The sequence below is a fragment of the Castor canadensis genome, chromosome 5 (genome assembly GCF_047511655.1).
Source record: "Castor canadensis chromosome 5, mCasCan1.hap1v2, whole genome shotgun sequence".
Lineage (NCBI taxonomy): Eukaryota > Metazoa > Chordata > Mammalia > Rodentia > Castoridae > Castor > Castor canadensis.
This window is the reverse complement of record NC_133390.1, coordinates 60,353,666-60,371,601: the sequence shown is the minus strand read 5'-3', so window position 1 is coordinate 60,371,601 and position 17,936 is coordinate 60,353,666. Positions and strand designations below refer to the sequence as shown.

The window sequence follows — 17,936 nt, the reverse complement described above, 5'->3', positions numbered from 1 at the left end:
AGGTACTCACCAATGAAATGGCTGCTGCAAGTCATATGCCATAGTATGATTTGTGCCAAAAAGATGATCAACCTAATCTCTTAAAAACACAAACATGCATTTGTCCACATGCATTTGGAATGGTGCTTAAGAAAGTCAGGAAAACCACAGAAGCTCAAGCTTTGGAAAATCAAATAAATACAAATCATTGAACCCTACATAAAGCTACCAGAATTCTCCTGGTAAAGTCTGATGCCAGCTACAGCGTGCTTTTTAGATTTTAGTGTGTGTTTTATATGGTTCTTATTATTGTAGATCTCCTCTTCCTCTTAGGCATCATAGCCTCAAACTGCATTTATTTCCTGTGTTCCATTTTTGTTAGTTTTCTTTTGATACATTTTTCTAAATTTTATCAAACATAATGAAAGCAGGAAGTTACAAAGACAGGACTCACTGAAGTGATCAGGTTAAAGCATCAAGTACAAGCCAGGCATGGTGTCACACCTGTAATACCTGCTCTTCAGGAGGTGGAGGAAGGAGAATCTCGAGGTCAAGGCTAGTCCTGGAAAAATTAACAAGACCCTATCTCAAAAAATTTTTTAAAATAAAAAACAAATAAAAACAAAAGGGCTACAGGCATAGATCAAGCGTAGAACACTTGCCTTGCAAGTGAGGAGCCCTGGGTTTAGTCCCCAGTACCAGAAACACACACAACACACACATACACACACAATACACACACATATACACACAAACACACACACAACACACACACAACACACATACACACATATACACACACAAAGCACACAAGTAAAGAGAGGCAGCTGTGACTTTGCAAAGCCCGAACTGTTGAATAAACTCTACATTTTTTGTATGTCTAGTGCCTTCTTATGCTATATCTCTTTTTATGCAGGCCAAGGGGCTCTTTGGGTCAGTATCTTTTCCTATATGTATAATATAAAAATCTCCTACTTGGGCAGAGCCCTTAGGTTTAGGTTAAAGACCCCCTCTCATCTCAGCAGCCTTCTGTGTGGAAGTTCTGGTGAAGTCTTCCCTTAGGGACACTCAAGAACTTGATTTCCACAGGTACCACACTCTTCTTGGTGTTGCCAGCACATCCAAGTCTGAGAGGCATCATTGTTAGAATAATTTTGATTCTTATCTACTTAACAGAAGTACTAAATTAGTCAAACTATGTAGCTAATAACCGTGGAATACAGCTCACACCAAGTCCCCAGCAATGTCCATTGCAGAGGGCTGCTAGAGTAGTTACTATGTGGCACAGAGTAAGCACCCAATTTATGCATCTTGCCTAAATTAATTTTAAGGGAGTGAAGAGGGGTAGAAATGATTATCACTGAATACTTGTGATTGTCAGGTGGTAAGTGTTTTGCAGACATTCTTTAATTTGATGCTTCCATCACCTTCATGAGGTGGGAATCATTGGTTGCCCCCTTTCACTGATGAGGAAGAGAAGGAACTGAGGTTCAAGGGCTGAGTTAACAGGTGATAGAAGAGAATTCAAATGTAGTTCTACCTGATTACAGGATTTATGCTGTGTTTTTTCATTATCCCACATTGTTTCTTAAAATCAGTCACATAGTAGATTTATAAATGTACTTGAAGAGGAAGGAATGGGTGAAAGAGTAGGAAAATGATAAGTAGGTAAGGAAAAAATATTCCTGAGACATCTACTATATACCAAGCACTTCAGAAGGGTACATAAATTTAATTCTTCTAAGAATGCTATGAAGTCTTTATTATTAATCCCAGTTTTGGGGGGCGGGCAAGAGGTTGGTGAGAATATATAACTAGAAAGTGGTTGAATTAGAATTTGTTAGTGCCATCCAACAAATCTGAGCTCAAATGATTTCCTTTCATCATTCCATCATCCCTGGATGTGGGCATGCTAAACTTTCACCCACCTTTGCCTTTTGTTAGTGGTTCAGCTAAAGGTTTGGACTTTCCAGGCTGTAATTTCACATCTGTAAAATGACAGAAGCTCTACCTATTTCAGAGGCTCTTTGAAAGCAACACAAAATAAAAGTATGTGAGAGGGTTTTGCAAAATTAATAAGTTATTAAAAGCATAGCAGTGATCATAAGAATAGTAGGGTGAGAAGTTAGTAATTTTTGGCAAGATATTAAAACCTCACAGACAAGCCATGTCCTGTAGTTGGTTCTGTGGAACTGGAGAGACAGTATTCACCAATTCCCCAGCATAGAAAGTATTCTGGCTCTCCTACCAGTACCTAGACAGGCATGGGTACAGAGAGGAAATTTTATGGCACATGGCATGGAAGGCAAAGTCTATTTATTTTTTAATAACTGGATTCTTGAATCCAAGTTACAGTTTTATATTTGGATTGTCACCAAGATTCTGTAAGTGAGCTTTATAAGAAACAAAACACCCACAAAAACTGTATCATTAGATTGTTTTATTTTATCTATTGAAATAAACTACTGATAAACTTGGGGATTAATTGAAGCAGAGCAAGAATGATGAAATCTTTCTTTTTATGCTCAGGATTATAATAGCAGTTAAAAGACAGAGATCCTTAGATAATGCATATATGACATCACCCAAAACCACCCCACAGAGTCTGACCCACTATTTGTCTGCAGCTGTCAAAATGACTGATATTCAGCAAGACCAGAAATCATGTTGTTGAGTGTTCTTGGGGTGGGAGAGACAAGAATATAATTTTTTTCACCTCATGTAACAGAAAATGTTTTGAGATTTCATGAGTATTTATTTACCTTGGGTTTTGAAAATCTTGGATAAATTCATAAGGCCACAGATAGCTAATTAAACAGATGGTAATACACTGAACACTTAATATATGCCTCATATTCTATTAAGAATTGTGCATACATTAATTTCATTCTTAAAACAACAATGAGCAGATATTATTATTAGATACTTCTTATAAATGGAGAACCTGAGTACAAAGATGTGAAATAATTTGCTAAAGGTCACAGCCAGCAAGAGAAGGAGCTGGGTCCAGCTCGCAGCAATTGTGGCTGGGAACCACCCTGAAGAAGTTGAAGTCAGAAAGCTCCTGCTTTCCTTTTTCTCCTGGCCTTCCTCTTACTGCTAAAGAAAAAGGGTGTGAAAGAGTACAGGTGGGCACATTTCCTCTTGTTTCTTTGAAATAAAAGCAATGGAAAGCTAGTACAGGAAATAAATTATAAAAAATTAAATAGCTGTTGAGCAAAATCCTCATTCTTACACCAGGATTCACACTGATTTCTGTCCCATTTCCCCTTCAATTTTTATTATATAGAAGCTTAAGCTAAAGATGCAGATCACACCTTTTTTTCAGGAAATGTAAGGACTAAAGATGCAGATCACACCTTCTGAAAATCCAAGGTCAAAATAGGATTCCTTATTTGGTTTCTAGAACCAACTCACCTTCCTTCCTCCTACCAACTCAGCTTCCCTTCTTCCCAAACAGTAGTTAATTGGCAAAAGGTGAAGGAATGAGGTCTTTTTGAGGGAACATTCCTAGCAACTATGCAGTCTGCCTCACCTGGCATGTAATACTATAGATTTTCAAAGGCTTTAACACGACTCACCTCTCCCAAGACTTCCATGGTGTTGTTTTCCACAATTGTGGGAATTTCTGGCTTAGCTTAAAGGCAAATAAAACAAAATTAGTGGCACTGAATACAATTCTACCTGGTTGTGTGTATGTGTTCTGAGAAATAGTCATCATTCATTAAATATTTATTAAGCACCCACTGTGTGCCTGGCAGGATGCTAGACATCTAGTAAACAAAGGTGAACAAATCATATTCACTGTCCTCAGAAAGTTTACGTTGTCATGGAAAATACAGAAAAATCAGAAGCTATAATGCCCTGAGTTAAGTGCAATGAATCAAGTGAAGCAGGGAGTGTGGGTGAGTGGAGGGCAGACAGCGGGGAGAGAAGAGTGCAAGGGTCTCCATGTCCAAAGGCCATGGAAGAGAGCCCGAGAAACATCAGGTAGCCAGAGAAACACTTTATATTTGTTCAGTTGCTTGGCACTAGAAAATATAGGGTGTTAGTTCACTGATTTGCTGTCCTTCTAGACTGAGCCTCAAAGCCAGAGGCTTTTATCTATCTCTTCATCTCCAGCCCTTAGTATCCAGCACAGAATAGACATTGAGTACATCATGTGAAGCTGAACTGGCTTCTCGGTGCAGCAGCTGGATCTTTCTATGAATTATGGAAAGAACATTAAGATTCCCTGTTCCAGAGGCTGTTCGTGTCTGCTACATCCTGGGCATTAACCTTACGCGCTGAAGACTCTTTCTTGCTGGGCATATCTATGATGCTATCTCTAGGAATTCACTGGGGTTGTGAGAACACACTTGGTAGACTAACAGGAATCACTGTAAGGGGATAATAGCGATTATAGTTGAGGAGTAGGTGGGTAAATTCCTAGCCCCCCTGCCTTTCATTCTAGATAACTGATGTGTGTTCATTGCCATTGCTCTGAGTTCCCAGTGAGATTGATCTCTAAATCCACAGTGGTAAGTGTCTTGATCATGTACACCTTATTGTCTTTCTTCCTTTCCTACACTCACTTTCTGTTTACCAGGATGACTCCTCAAATAAATTAATTTAACTCAAATTCTTGTCTCAGTGTCTTCTTTCACAGGCAAATCAAAACCAAGATATAATCTGAAACTCTAATGGAAGTTAGAATATTTTTGAACTGCCACAATGGAAAAATACAAGCAGAATGAAGGACCTGAAAGAAAGAACATTTATTAAAAATTACAAGGGTGATCAAGAGAGACAGTCTTTGAGGCTCAGGATAATCAAATTTATAGCTTAACAGTGAAGGAGAGCAAACTTGTGATGGCATGCCACTTCCTGCCAAGGAAAGTAACATCACAGGAGAGTAGTGAGGGAGTTGCAGGAAGTAACAAAGAGGATGGCAGCCAGTGATCCCTGGTGTGTTCAGAATGAAAAATTGAGCAATGACAGTTGCTTGGGAGGAAGAATTGAGTGATTTTGTGCAGGATGAATGTTTCCATTTGGTTAATTCGATATGGGGATTCACCAATGGATGGATGCAAATTACGTTCTTTCTTTCACTCTCTCTCTCTTTCTTTCATTTTCTTTGGCCCAACTATGTAGTCCAGCTTGGCTTGGAACTCATTATGTAGCCCAGGCTGGCTGTGAGCAAGCAATCTTTCTGGCTTGGCCTTCAGGCAGGAACTACCACACTGTAAGCAAGTTCTTATAAGATTTGTATTATATCTGTGTGCTAGAACCACTCTAATGTGTATTAGGTGGTATCCATGATAGGTCAAAGACTGGATAAGACTGTCCAAACACAACCTGCCCAGTCCATTTATTAAATGAGAAAATCATTAAGCAGAGAAAAATCTTTGTTATATGAATAACCAGGCAAAATCTCATATTTCTAAGCATCCATTGAAAGAAGTTCAAAGAGGAAGCACAAGAAAAGTAGATGGACAGATTTAGGCCCAGACAGGGAGATACAAGTGAGATGTGAAGCAGTGAGAAACACTCAGGGCCAACATGAAAGAATTTATGAGGCAAAGAGATACTGCCATGGGTTTTGTGTTGGCGAGACAATTAGATCATGTTATGGCACAAAAGATCTTGGTTAAATGGGGACACAGCTTGCATAACTTAAAATTAATATTTCTTTCCACATCCTGGATGGCTGCCTTGATTGGTTTGCCAATAGTTGGGCCAGATGTAGCAGTTTCATGTTTATGCTAAGAAAGTCACACCCTGGTACTGAACAAATGGTGCTATTGATACAAGAAAGGTGATGAGGAGTCTACTTCCAGCTCTTCACAGGAGACTGTGTGAGCCTCATAAGGAGCCTGGTGATAAGGAGTGATTATTACCCAGTCCATCCCTGAGGTAACATGGAGGGAGAGAGGGAAGGGAAGCAGGGGATACAGGGAAGAAAAGAGAAATGAGGAGAATAAAGGACACACACACACACACACACACACACACACACACAGAAAGAGAGAGAGAGAATATTAACAACAAAACTTCAAATGAAATAAATCTTGACTGTCTTTACAAATTACTTTGTGTTTTCTTCAAAACACATTTTGTGATCTTCAACAATAATACAGTAAGGTTATGAATAAAACCTTTTAGCCTACTCTGTCATTCAGAGAACTGAGAACAATCTAGCAGCCCATCCCCTTAGATTTTTTTGAAGTTATTTTCTTTTTGTTTACCTCATATTCCAAAACAATTAATTATCCATCCCTAACACTATCATTTTCTTTGCCTTCCTTTAAAAATGACTTTTTAAAAGCCACAGGTCACAGTCACACAAATGAAAAACATATCCAAAGCCAAGGCCTTCTGTTTAATATTTCCTTGTACCACAGAGACTAAACAGAATGTGCACATTTTTTATGTTTAAATTGCCCCCTGCAGAGTGTTTATATGCTGAGTGAGGCCACAGTGGGTTTCACAGCCCAGCTCCACTCTCCTGAGAACCAGGGTCAAAGGGCCATCCCTGTAGGCTCCTTTTCTGCAAAGGCCAGACAGTCTTTCACCCAGCTTGCTTTGGCAGAATTGGGGGTGCGAGGTGGAGAGGGGGGTGTGAAACTCCTGTAGATTTCTTCTAGGGCTGTTTATCACCTACTTTTTCTCACAATAGCTTTATTGCACCTTGCTCCAACAAATAATTAAGATAATTAGACAAACAGGCAATTAGACTCTAGCGGTTATAATTAAAGAGATTTCCAGTGTCCTTAGGAAATGTTAAGACTATAAACAAGGTACTGGTCACCAGGTAAGTGACTCATTTACAGATTTCTGTAAGATTTTATTCTATTAACTAAGTAATTGTCCTTTAGTCTTCTACCCTTGTCCCTACCCCCAGCAACAATGATAAGGATCAAGGCAAATGAAAGTCCAGAACAGTTACCCTAGTGTGAGTGCTTGCCAGCATAGTAAGGGGCTTTCTCTTCAGAGAAGACCAAAGCAGGAGACATTGACAGGAGTATGTCAGGGAATCCATAGAGCAAAAACCCTTACCAAAAACCTTAACTGTGGTGGAGCTCCTCAAGATTTTGTCAGTCCTGACTGTAAGGCGGCAAGAGAACTTCTTGCCGTCATCATGGATGTGGACCGGAGAGAGGTGGAGTCTACCGTCTACATCTAGCTTGACTCTGTCTTTAAATGGTGTGGAACTGCTGATGTGATCTTTGGTGATAAGAGCTTCCTGAGTTCCATTATCCTCCTGGTGAGAAAAACAACAGTTATTGGATATTCAACTGTGCCAACTCTGAACTGGGTATTTCACAAGCATTATTTAACTTATTTCTTGTAAAACAGAAGAGTGAAGAATTAAAAGTAAGAGATTTTTAGCATGCTACTAGAGAAAATATCATTCATTTGACTTTCAGTTAAAACCATTCTTGCTGGGCTAATGTGAGCCTCTTGGGAGGCTGAGCTGAGATTGGCTATTTGAGGCCAGCCCAGGAAAATAGTTTGTGAGACCCCTATATCCAAAATAAAATTGTCTGTAGGTGTGGCTTAATTGGTAGATCACTTGCTATGCAAACAAGAAGCCCTGAGTTCAAAAGTTCAAACCCCAGTCCCACCAAATAAACAAAACAAAAACTCACATCTAACTTGCATAAAAGCCTGGTTCTCTTCTGACAAACCCTTCCCTGTTACAACGTTCCAAATGCTGCATATCTGGGGTGGGGCTTTAGGGAGCAGGAAAGGAGAGCTAACAGAAGATTCGAATTTTCATTTAGGAAGTGCTGAAATGTTGATGTCAAGATGTGCTGAGGAGAATGTTTGAGTTTTATTTACTGTCCACATGAACTGAATTATTATAGCCACATGATGTCTTCCCAGGACTGCTTTAGAAAAGGTCTGATTTAGGTCACGCACTGTGGCTCCTGCCTGTAATTCTCGCTACTCAGGTGGTGATTTGGGGAGGATTGAAGTTTGAGGCCAGCCCAGGCAAAAGATTCTCTAGACCTCATCTCAACAAATGGCCAGGCACAGTGATGTGCCAATATCATCCCCAGATAACAGGAAAGCACAAATAGGAGGAGCATGTGGAAGGAAGTCCAGGCCAACCTGGTTAGAAAGTGAGACTCTATTTCAAACTTAACCAATGCAAAAAAAAAAAAAGACAGGTAGAGCAGCTCAAGTGATAGAGCACCTTTCTAGCATGTACGAGGCCCTAAGTTCAACCCCCAGTACTGAAAAAGAAAAAAAAAAAAAGTTTGATTTCGCTTCTCTCAGAACCAGTACTAAGACAAGGTAAAGAGGTAAACAGGTCACAGAATTTAAGGAGGCACTTACTCATAGGGTCTTGCAAGTGAAGGTTTGGCCCCGGTGAGTGGGTATCTCCTTAAATTTTGTTCACCATCTTAATCATGGTCTTAACCCTTAGAGTTGTATACCCTTATTTCTGTGCTTGTATCAGCTTCAAAGAGGACTCATGAAGAGTGGACTGTAAATGCTAACCTGAAATTTGGAGATTAGTGTTTATTTGGAGTACTTGGTTTGTCTATTATCTGTCCAGTTTGGGGTCTGTGAAGAGGAGCCCCTACTATTCTCGCCATCCCCAGTGTTTTCATGGACAAGTTTTGTGGTCACAGTGTCGGCTTGTGTTAGTAAAGGGGCCAACTTACCAGTGCAGAGAGGACTCTTGAGGGGCACACGTGTTGAGGACTGGTTAAAATCTTGTACCCTATTAGAATAACTCGATATTCTCATTTGAACTGCTTTGAAACCATCTGATATACAAAAGCCTCCTCTAGAGAATCCTCTAGAATCTGTCTGGGCTCAGGCTGAGGCTAGGGCATTTTGTGAAAGTTCTCAGGGGAGCCAGGGCTGAGACCAACTGGCCTAACTCCAAACAACAGATGAGTCACCGGAGAAATGGAAGGAGCTGGATAGAGAGGGTGAATAGGATGCATTTGATGTGGAAAATAACAAAAATGATGAAAATAATTAAAGCAAACACTTATGACTTGGGATCTCTAGTTTAAAAAATGAGATAGATTCAGGATAGAAGACATGGAAAACAGATGACGAATAAAGTGAAGTATAGACAGAATTCTTAGTTTGATTGTAGAACATATTTAGCAGAAATTCTTATGTGAGTCACAATTATTTAGATGAATCTGGTGAGGATGTTCTATAACACTGTAGTGTTTCCTGAAACGAGTCACACCCTGCTAATGTCCTACCTCTGAAGCAGGTATCTTCTAAGGTCTCAGGACCCTGGGCTGCCCTATTGAAGAGGACCAGAAGATCAAAGGGAGTCCTATTGTGGGCAGTACCAACAAAGAAGTAGAAGGTGGTCTCCTCAGCATCTGACCTAGAGGCCATAGTTAAGGATGGAGGCTCCCCCTGCAGGCCCCTTCACACCAGGAGGTATATTTTATGGTCTCTTGCTTATTCAGGACACTGCTTTTGTAAGGATTTTGGGATTGAAAAAATGTTCTTGGCTATCTAACATATGACTTGCCATTTGGAATATTCCTGTCTTCAGTTTGTTGTGGGAAGAAAGGCAGTCACAAGACTTTTAAGATAAACTGCCTTTGCCTTTATCATATAACACGGTGAGATTGTCCCTAGTAATTTCATTGATAAAGATACAATAAGTAAATAAACAAATAGACAGAACTTAACTTTAAAAGTTGTTTCATGCTGTTTTGTTTTGCTTTTCCTGGGCATTTGATTATGGCACAGAAAGAGGTTTATTCCTTTATTAGGAAAGATGGAATTCGGCTGCCAGGAATCCTGTAACCTACAACATAAGAGATCCTGAGATTTGCTGGAATCCCAGGTTATGAAGAAGATCAAGGCAAGAACATGCACATGCCCGGCTACCTTCTGAGCAAAAGAGAAAAAGGGTGGAACAAACGAACACAGGCAAACAATGACATGACTAGCACTGGGAGAGGGGAAATGATTGTGGTGTGTTGTGGCCACTACTAAAATTTCATATTCTCCTGAGTTATAACTTGAATTTGTCCTTTACCAACTATGTTGGTAAAAATATGGTGAAAAGTTCTTTCGAATCTTATACTCCTTACAACAATCTGGAGTGAATTGAGGTTAAGTAACTTGCTCAAGGCTCTCACAGAGTATGAAGGTGTTTTAGTCGCAGCATTTCATAAGAAGGATGCCCAGAAGCAGGGATGAGTGAGATTCAGAGACAACCTGTGCTCATGAAATCCAAACCATAAAGAAATAAAAATGAAAAAAACCTGCTGGAGTATCTGGAATGGGAAATTTAAGACACCCTAGAAAGCCAGGACACCCTAGAAAGCCAGAAGCATTTATCACAGGGATGGGGACATACTGGTTGAAAGGAGCCTTTTTTTTTTTTTTTTTTTTTTTGGTGATACTGGGATTTGAACCCAGGGTGTTGGTGCTTGATAGATAAACACTCTATCACTTGAACCACACCTTCAACCTTTTTGCTTTAGATTATATTTCAGATAGGGTCTTATACTTTTTGTCTGGGGCAGGTTTCAGACCTGCCTATGCTTCCTGTGTTGCTGGGATTATAGGTGTGTACCACAACACTAGGGATTATTTGTTGATATTAGGGTTTCATTAACTTTTTTCAGTAGTCTGGATCTTTGCATCCCAAGTAACTGGAATTACATGTATGAGCCACTGCACTGGGCCAAAAAGGACCCACATTTGGTGATGGGCATTGTGGAAAAACTTCAATTCCTCCCTGCTAATAAGATCTTTGGTAACTTAATCTTCAGGAAACAAATTGCTAGGAGTCCTTGTACGGATCCTTTACTTTTACCTACTTTTTGTCTCCTGTTCTTCATTTTTTTTCAATGAAAAAATGCCTATTTTTAAAAATATTAATAAACATTTTTAAAACTTTTGGGTTTACACCTTTGTGGACCCATATATTATAGTTGGCAGAATAGATTAACTAGCTGACACACAGGATATACCTACTGTAGTCCTGACACTTAATTTGTGGTCAATAATACAAATTCATTACCATCGAGTTCCACCAATAAACAATCTGCTGTTTCATTAACATTCACTGTATGTCTGGATAATTAATCCAGAGGAAATTTGGAGAGTTGTTGCTATGGTTTACATGTTTTTGTTCCCTCCAAAACTCATGCCCAAACTTAGTCCCCAAGAGGTGGTGCTTAGTGGGAAGTCTTTGGGTCGTGAGGTCTCTGCCCTCATGAGTGAGCTAATGTTGATATTAAAAGGGCTTGTCATAGGCTGGGAGTGTAGGTGAATGGCAGAGCGTTTTCCTAGCATGTGCAAGGCCCTGCATTCCATCACCACCACTGTGTGTGGGGGGGGCAGAGCTGGGAGCCTTGTGGGAGTAGGTCCTCTCTCTTCCACTCTTTTGCCATGTAAAGACATAATGTTTATCAGGATAGTGCAGTAGTCAGGGTGCCATCTTGGAAGCAAAGGGACCAGTCCGTAACCTGTGGCACCTTGATTTTGAATTTCCTAGCCTTCGGAACCATGAGAGAAAACATTTCTGTTCTTTACAAATTATCCAGTCTCAGGTATTCGGTTTCAGCAGCACAAAATGGACCAAGTCAGTCGTAAATCCATACATTGCTCAATCTATTATCCTAACTGTCAACCACATGCACCCACAACTGAGGACATGACTGCCAGGAGAACCCAGGAACCATGGGCTAATTAGAAAATTAGTGAAGTCTCATAACAAACGACAGTGTGACTTTATTTGAAATTTTAATATTTTATTTATCATGGATTTTCCTTATACTTTGATTTTTAAAAATATTGTACTAAAATATTGCTCTTCATTACTGTTTGTTTTTTGTTGCCCCCTTAAATTTTGCTCTTAAGATTGAGGGTCTGACTCATCTCACTCTACTCCAATCCAAGCTCGGTCACCCAGCTTGTGAGTGAGCCAGGACTTGAAGACAACAATTTCTCTCCAGAAGTCACATTGTTAATGACTTTGTTATATACAACATCACAAAAGTGGTAGAATGTTCCTTTGCCTTGTCTGCTTGTAGCCTATTTAAGATGAGCAATTCACAAGAAAAAAATACAAAAACCTGGACAGAAAGAAGAAAAATAAATGTAGAATTGAATTCTGCACAGGACTTTGGTAACATAATTAGCACGATCAGTGCTGAGCACGATGAGTGCTGGGCAAGGCTATACTGAATCATGAAAAACTACTGTCTGCTCCTTCATGGCCTGACAAATGCTAAGGCAATTGATTCAGGCTTTTCTATTTCTGTGCTAGGACCAGAATTTTCAATCCAAAGAGGGATATTGGCACTATTTGATTTAGTGATGTTACATGGTGTGCTGCTGGCCTGAGCTGCCTGGAGCCAGATCCAGGTCTGAGTCACCTGTGGGGCTGGTTGCAGGTGCTGAATGTTCAGAGCACAGTCATTCCTGCAGCTCGATGTATCTATGGCTGTTTGTTTATCTCCAGTCTGCTTCCTATCTTCACATTTCCTCCATTAAGTCTCTGTCCAGTCATGTCCATTTTCAAGTAACAGAATAGCATCTTCCTAAAGAACATATGTTGTTAGCTCTTTGTAGTTTGGCTACACTTTGTATTTGGATCACATCAAAGATAATTAGGGTCAGCTATCATCAAGTAAGAGACAGTAGTTTTGTTTTCTGAATAGCAAGCCTTTCCATAAGTATGGGAAATCATTATTTATAATCTCATTTTGCTTTTTTCTTAATTATAAAATAGCACAAATATTAAGGAAGGGCATAATGAAAAGATACAATTTCAGATAAAATTTTGAAGATACATAAGCATCTAGGATTTAATTATAGGTCTTTATCACTATACTGAACTGCTTGAATTTCAAATATGCTTGCCCTTCACTTCATCATTTAAAATAGAAAAACTGAAACTTTTTCTGTTTCTTTTTGTAGTACTGGGCATTGAACTCAGGACCTCACACATGTGAGGCAAGAACACTACCACTGAGCCACACCCTTTGATCTTTTCTTTTGTTTGTATTTTGTTTTTGAGATAGTCTCACTAATTTTCCCTGGCTGGACTTGAACTTGCAATCCTGCTTCCTCCAGTCCCCAGCTGGAATTTTAGGAATGTACCACCATGGTAGGCCTGTGCACATTTTTTGAATCCACTGACTTTGGGAACAAATATTCCCTCTAAATCTTCTCTCATGTACTGCGAAGTTGTTTGAGTCTCAGAGTCTTGCTTCAGAATATGTCTGTCTTTTGCCAGTCAACTCTTCTTTAATTATACAGTTCAAACATAAGTTTTCTGGGCTGGAGGAGTGGCTCAAGGGGTAGAGTGCCTGCCTAGCAAGTGTGAGACCCCAAGTTCAATCTCCAGTACTACCACCAAAAAAAAACCAGTAAAATTTTCAGTTCCATTTAGTCAGAATCAAACTAGTTTCTGCCTATGCTGCTATTTTTTTACATTTTTATTAAAGGTGTATGTCATGCTAGAAAATATGTCCAATATAACATTGATATAAATCAAAACAGGTTTATATCTATTTATTGGATTAAATTAAAATTTAATTAAATTAAAATTTAATTTATATTGTGGGAAATCAGGAAGGTAGTTTGGAATGAAAACAGAATATTAGAGTGTATTTAGAAGGTCCCAGAATAGGTCTGAAGAATTTCCCTGATGACTATACTCTTGTGTCCTAGGACATAATATGGGGGAAAATAGCACCTGTCCTTCCTCTACCAACTGTCATCCCAACCAAACATATGTACTCTATGATCTCTTAAATAGCACTCCACAACTCACACAGATCCTCAGTTAACCTAATCAAGTTTGACCTTTTGTGTTTACTTAGGTAAGTAAAGTATCTCATGACAATTCAATGATAGATACCTTGTCTATTTGTACCTGATCCTTATCTGCATCAGTGTGGTCACAGTCTTGACAGGTAACCTCCCCAAAGCAAAGAATCTTCTCCATTTAAAACAGCTTTAGTATGGGATTAGGTACACACAGCAAATAGGTTTTTTTTTCCTTTATTCATATGTGCATACAATGTTTGGGTCATTTCTTCCCCCTTGCAAATAGGTTTTTTGATGACATTGAGAATCCCAATAATAACCTTTCCCATGAGGGTCATATCTGAGTTAATTAGATTTTATAAAATTTCACATACAAGGAGTCATGACTTTTGTTTTCCAGGGACCTAGATAAATTATTTTAGTTTGTGAAATTATTCCCAAGGTTCAATGAAGCACTTGGGCAGCTTGCTGGAGTTATTGAGTCCAACATGGCAAGTGTCTGCTCTCCTGAGCTCATCTTCCTCATCTCTACTTCTTAGTCATGTATTCAGTGCCACATTGTATCATTTTTGTAAGAACTATTGGTTTATCATTGTGCTAGTTATTGTTAACGTTAACAGGAGATTAAAGATTTAAAATATGGATTAGAGTATTTATGTCCTCTGAAGACATGTAACACTTAAGACATGAAGAGCGTCAGTTTATTCCTTAATATATAGACATTAGATGTTTTCATATCAAACCTGCTAAGTTTCACAGACATCCAGAGTTGGGGTAAACCAGACTGTAACATTTGAACAGGGATGCATGGTAGGAATTTAATCTGCACATTTGCTGTGAAGAAAGGTTTGTCTCAAAAAGCTTCCTCAAGTTATCTCTATCATGCTTCAGTTTTTAAGGTGACAGCACTGTTTGAGGTTCTGGGAGATGTTTAGGACTTACCTCTCACTGTGTGACCTTATATGCACCCTATTCCTCCTAGCCCTCATTTATTCTAAATGCACCAGCAGGATTCAAAGATAATGTCTGTCTGTTTCATCTCTTAGTTTCTTTGAAGGACACTACTAGATAAAGGATGCCCCTTATCAATTATCTAGTCCTTGATACCTGATGAGCTGCCACTCAATAACCAATAAAACAGCATGAATGTTAGCAACCATCAATTTAATATGAGGACAATGAATGACTGTAGAATGAGGACAGATAGAAACAAATCTATTAAATCATTTACTAAGTATTTGTTGAATGTCTATGTTTTAGGCAACTGGATGCTAGGGATTTTTGAAATGAGTGATACAAGTTTGCCCCAGAGAGTACCATAGACGAAGTAAACTGGCTAAAGGCTTTCATTCCATTTGTTTAGGAAAAAATGTTACATACTCATAAGGTGATTTAAGAATACTACAGAGTATCTTACTGGCCAGCAAAGAAAATCTGTACAGTACAGCTTTGTTAACTGATATCATTGGTAGTGAATTTGTGGTAATTAGAATAGGAACTTTTTGTCCTATTGCTGGGAAATATTAATAATTAAGAAAGGCATAAATATTGCATTTTCATTACTGTCACATATAGTCTAACCGGTTTTCTGGCCTCATGAGATTGTCTCTGCTTTTAATCTTTTTCTAGCAACCTCATTATATCATGTTTATCAAGAGCAATTGACTTATACTGATATAGTCATGATCTTAGGAAGCATTGCACTTTGGAAGACAAATCCTATAGAGTAGAAAACATGTTTTGTGACAGACAAAAAAATAGATATTGTAGATTTTAGAATACTATGGGAAGGTTTTCTTAAGATATATTTTTATTTTCACATAGCTGACTACCCAAAAATGTCTAGACAGTGAAAAGTTATGGCAGGTTATATTTTAAGGTCTTCCTGCAAGTCCATTAACTTTGAACTTGGCATATCCCCAGAGAAGTCTTTTAAAATAATTTTATTAAGATATATTCAATATATGGGGGGATTCATAGTGACAATTACAATTAGACTTATATTGTACAATATTTACCTTGTCCCCATCATCTCTCCCTCTTAACCTCCTCCCCACCCCACTTAAAGCAATTGCAAAAAGTTTCATATAGGTGTATAAAGTCCACCTACCATATACCGTCACCTCAGAGAAGTCTTTTTATGAGTAGGGACTAATTTCTAAGACAGTCCACAAAAATCTAGGTAACTTGTAATATGAATAATCAATCATGTGAATCACAAATATTTCCCAAACTGTGTCAGCTACTATATTCATGAAGATCTATGGGTTTTGGAATAATTTCTAAATCCTATGTTTTCATTTGGATGACAGTCTAAAAAATAATGTGATAAAATCATATTCTGTACTATCTAAATTAATACCCTGTTATGTGATTCTTGAACTTGTTTATGGTATCTTTATAATTATATTATTCTCTTGTTGTCATTTGATTTAACAGCTTTAGAGATTTACTATATTACTGGTTAATAGCTACCTGACCTTCTGTTGGCTTCTGTTATAGTTAAAATGATGCAGTTTTTTCATATTTGTCATATTTGTTGTTTTTCTTTACCATTAGGAGACAAAAATGTATAATTCTCATTCAAAGATATATTAAGTCACTAGAATTTTAATTTTTAAGGTTAGATTTAGATTTGAAAATCAAACAACACAGTATGGCAGGATAATGTTACAGACTAATAACAAGATGACAAAATATATAAATATATAAATGATGAAGCAGAGAAAAATAGTGGGAGAATTTAGTTATCACATGGGACATGGTTAGCAACTGAATAATTAATTTAACCATAACTAGCAAGATGACTACTCAGTGAAATTTTAAATTGATACTTTAAAGAATATCTGTCATTTTATGATGTCCTAGAAAATTATTCCATTAAAATAATAGAGCGGTACTTATTTTTGCTCTACATATTACTTTTTAAATTGGAAAATTTCTCAAAAAATCCATATTTCTAGCTTTTTTTTTTTTTGGTGGTATTGGGGTTTGAACTAAGGGCCTCATACTTGCTAGGCAGGCATTCTACCACTTAAGCCATGCCTCCTCTGGCTCTTCTTTTGTTAGAAGGCATGGCAACTATGAGTTTGCAGCCTCTGTGGGATTATAGAGCTATATAGTGACTATTTCCTATGTAAGAACTGCTTCTCTCATGGAAACTTTCTACTTATAATTCATAAGCCTTAGACTTTCTGTTTCCTTCTCTGAAGCGTTGCTGCTTATTTCTCAGAACACAGCAATACAGGTTCTGGGAAGAAGGGGTCTACGTCAGTACATACACATTTTGTAGGACAAATACTTGTGACTAGGGGCTCTGCTGGATGTGGCTCCTCTACGGGGCACCATCCTTCTCTGTTCTCTCTGTAATCATGATTTGCTATGTAGTTTGAAATAGAAATTGACCTTTAGGATCTCATTTCTAAATTAATCCATAGCATTCATACATAGCTTGGAGGCTTGCCTAGTTAGAAGAACCCTTGGTGTCCTCTTCTCCCTTCCCCAGCTCTCCCCCAAACAACAGCATAATGCCTGCCTATCATTCTGTATTTCTCTATTATTACTCGGTATTCACTTTACTTCATTAATATTTAATGATCATTGCAGTTATTCACCGGAAAGGGCAACACTTACCACCAACCATGCAAAGGTGAACTTGGATGAAATTTCTGAGGAGATATTTTGAATGCATGGTATTTCCAGGGTCTGATTTATCTCTATTTCTATTGTATAGTTGCTTCTCCATTCCTCCTGTGTAACTATAAGAAAACACAAGGTGGAAAGTACAAGGATCTTTGGCATATGAAGTGTCTTTTATCAGAGAGACAAAATAGTTTTAGTATACAGATTCATCTATCCTCAGGCTGTGCCTATGAGCTAAAGGGGCAGAACCTCAATGTAGTCTTCCTTGTGTAAGTGGCGAAACTGAGCCAGGAGAAATGCAGAGAGTTGCTTATCCTAACAGAATTCAACTCAGAGTTTGACATGTTCTTCTGCCTTAACTCAATTGGTACGTTTTTCTTCAGGTTTGTTTCCTTAATTAGATAGTATATAAAATTTTATAACCCAGCTTATAATTATCTTTTAAAATGTTTAATAGACTTTACTTTTTAGAGAAGGTTTAGGTTCACAGCAAAAGTGAGCAGGAAGTGCAGAGAGTATTCAGGCACCACCTCTACGCACATATAACC

The 17,936-nt window shown here is 38.3% G+C and overlaps 1 protein-coding gene across 2 annotated transcripts in view; it reads right to left on the bottom strand.

The window, feature by feature from the left end:
• Cd96 (CD96 molecule) overlaps positions 1 to 17,936 on the bottom strand; it is an 88,858-nt gene that overhangs the window by 57,292 nt on the left and 13,630 nt on the right. For both annotated transcript variants that reach the window (XM_020156240.2, XM_074073070.1), the window contains exons 3-5: positions 17,380 to 17,504; positions 7,018 to 7,222; positions 3,561 to 3,616 (exon numbers count right to left, since the gene is read on the bottom strand). In XM_020156240.2, the coding sequence (XP_020011829.2) occupies positions 3,561 to 3,616; positions 7,018 to 7,222; positions 17,380 to 17,504 (386 nt within the window). The remainder of the gene's footprint in view (positions 1 to 3,560; positions 3,617 to 7,017; positions 7,223 to 17,379; positions 17,505 to 17,936) is intronic.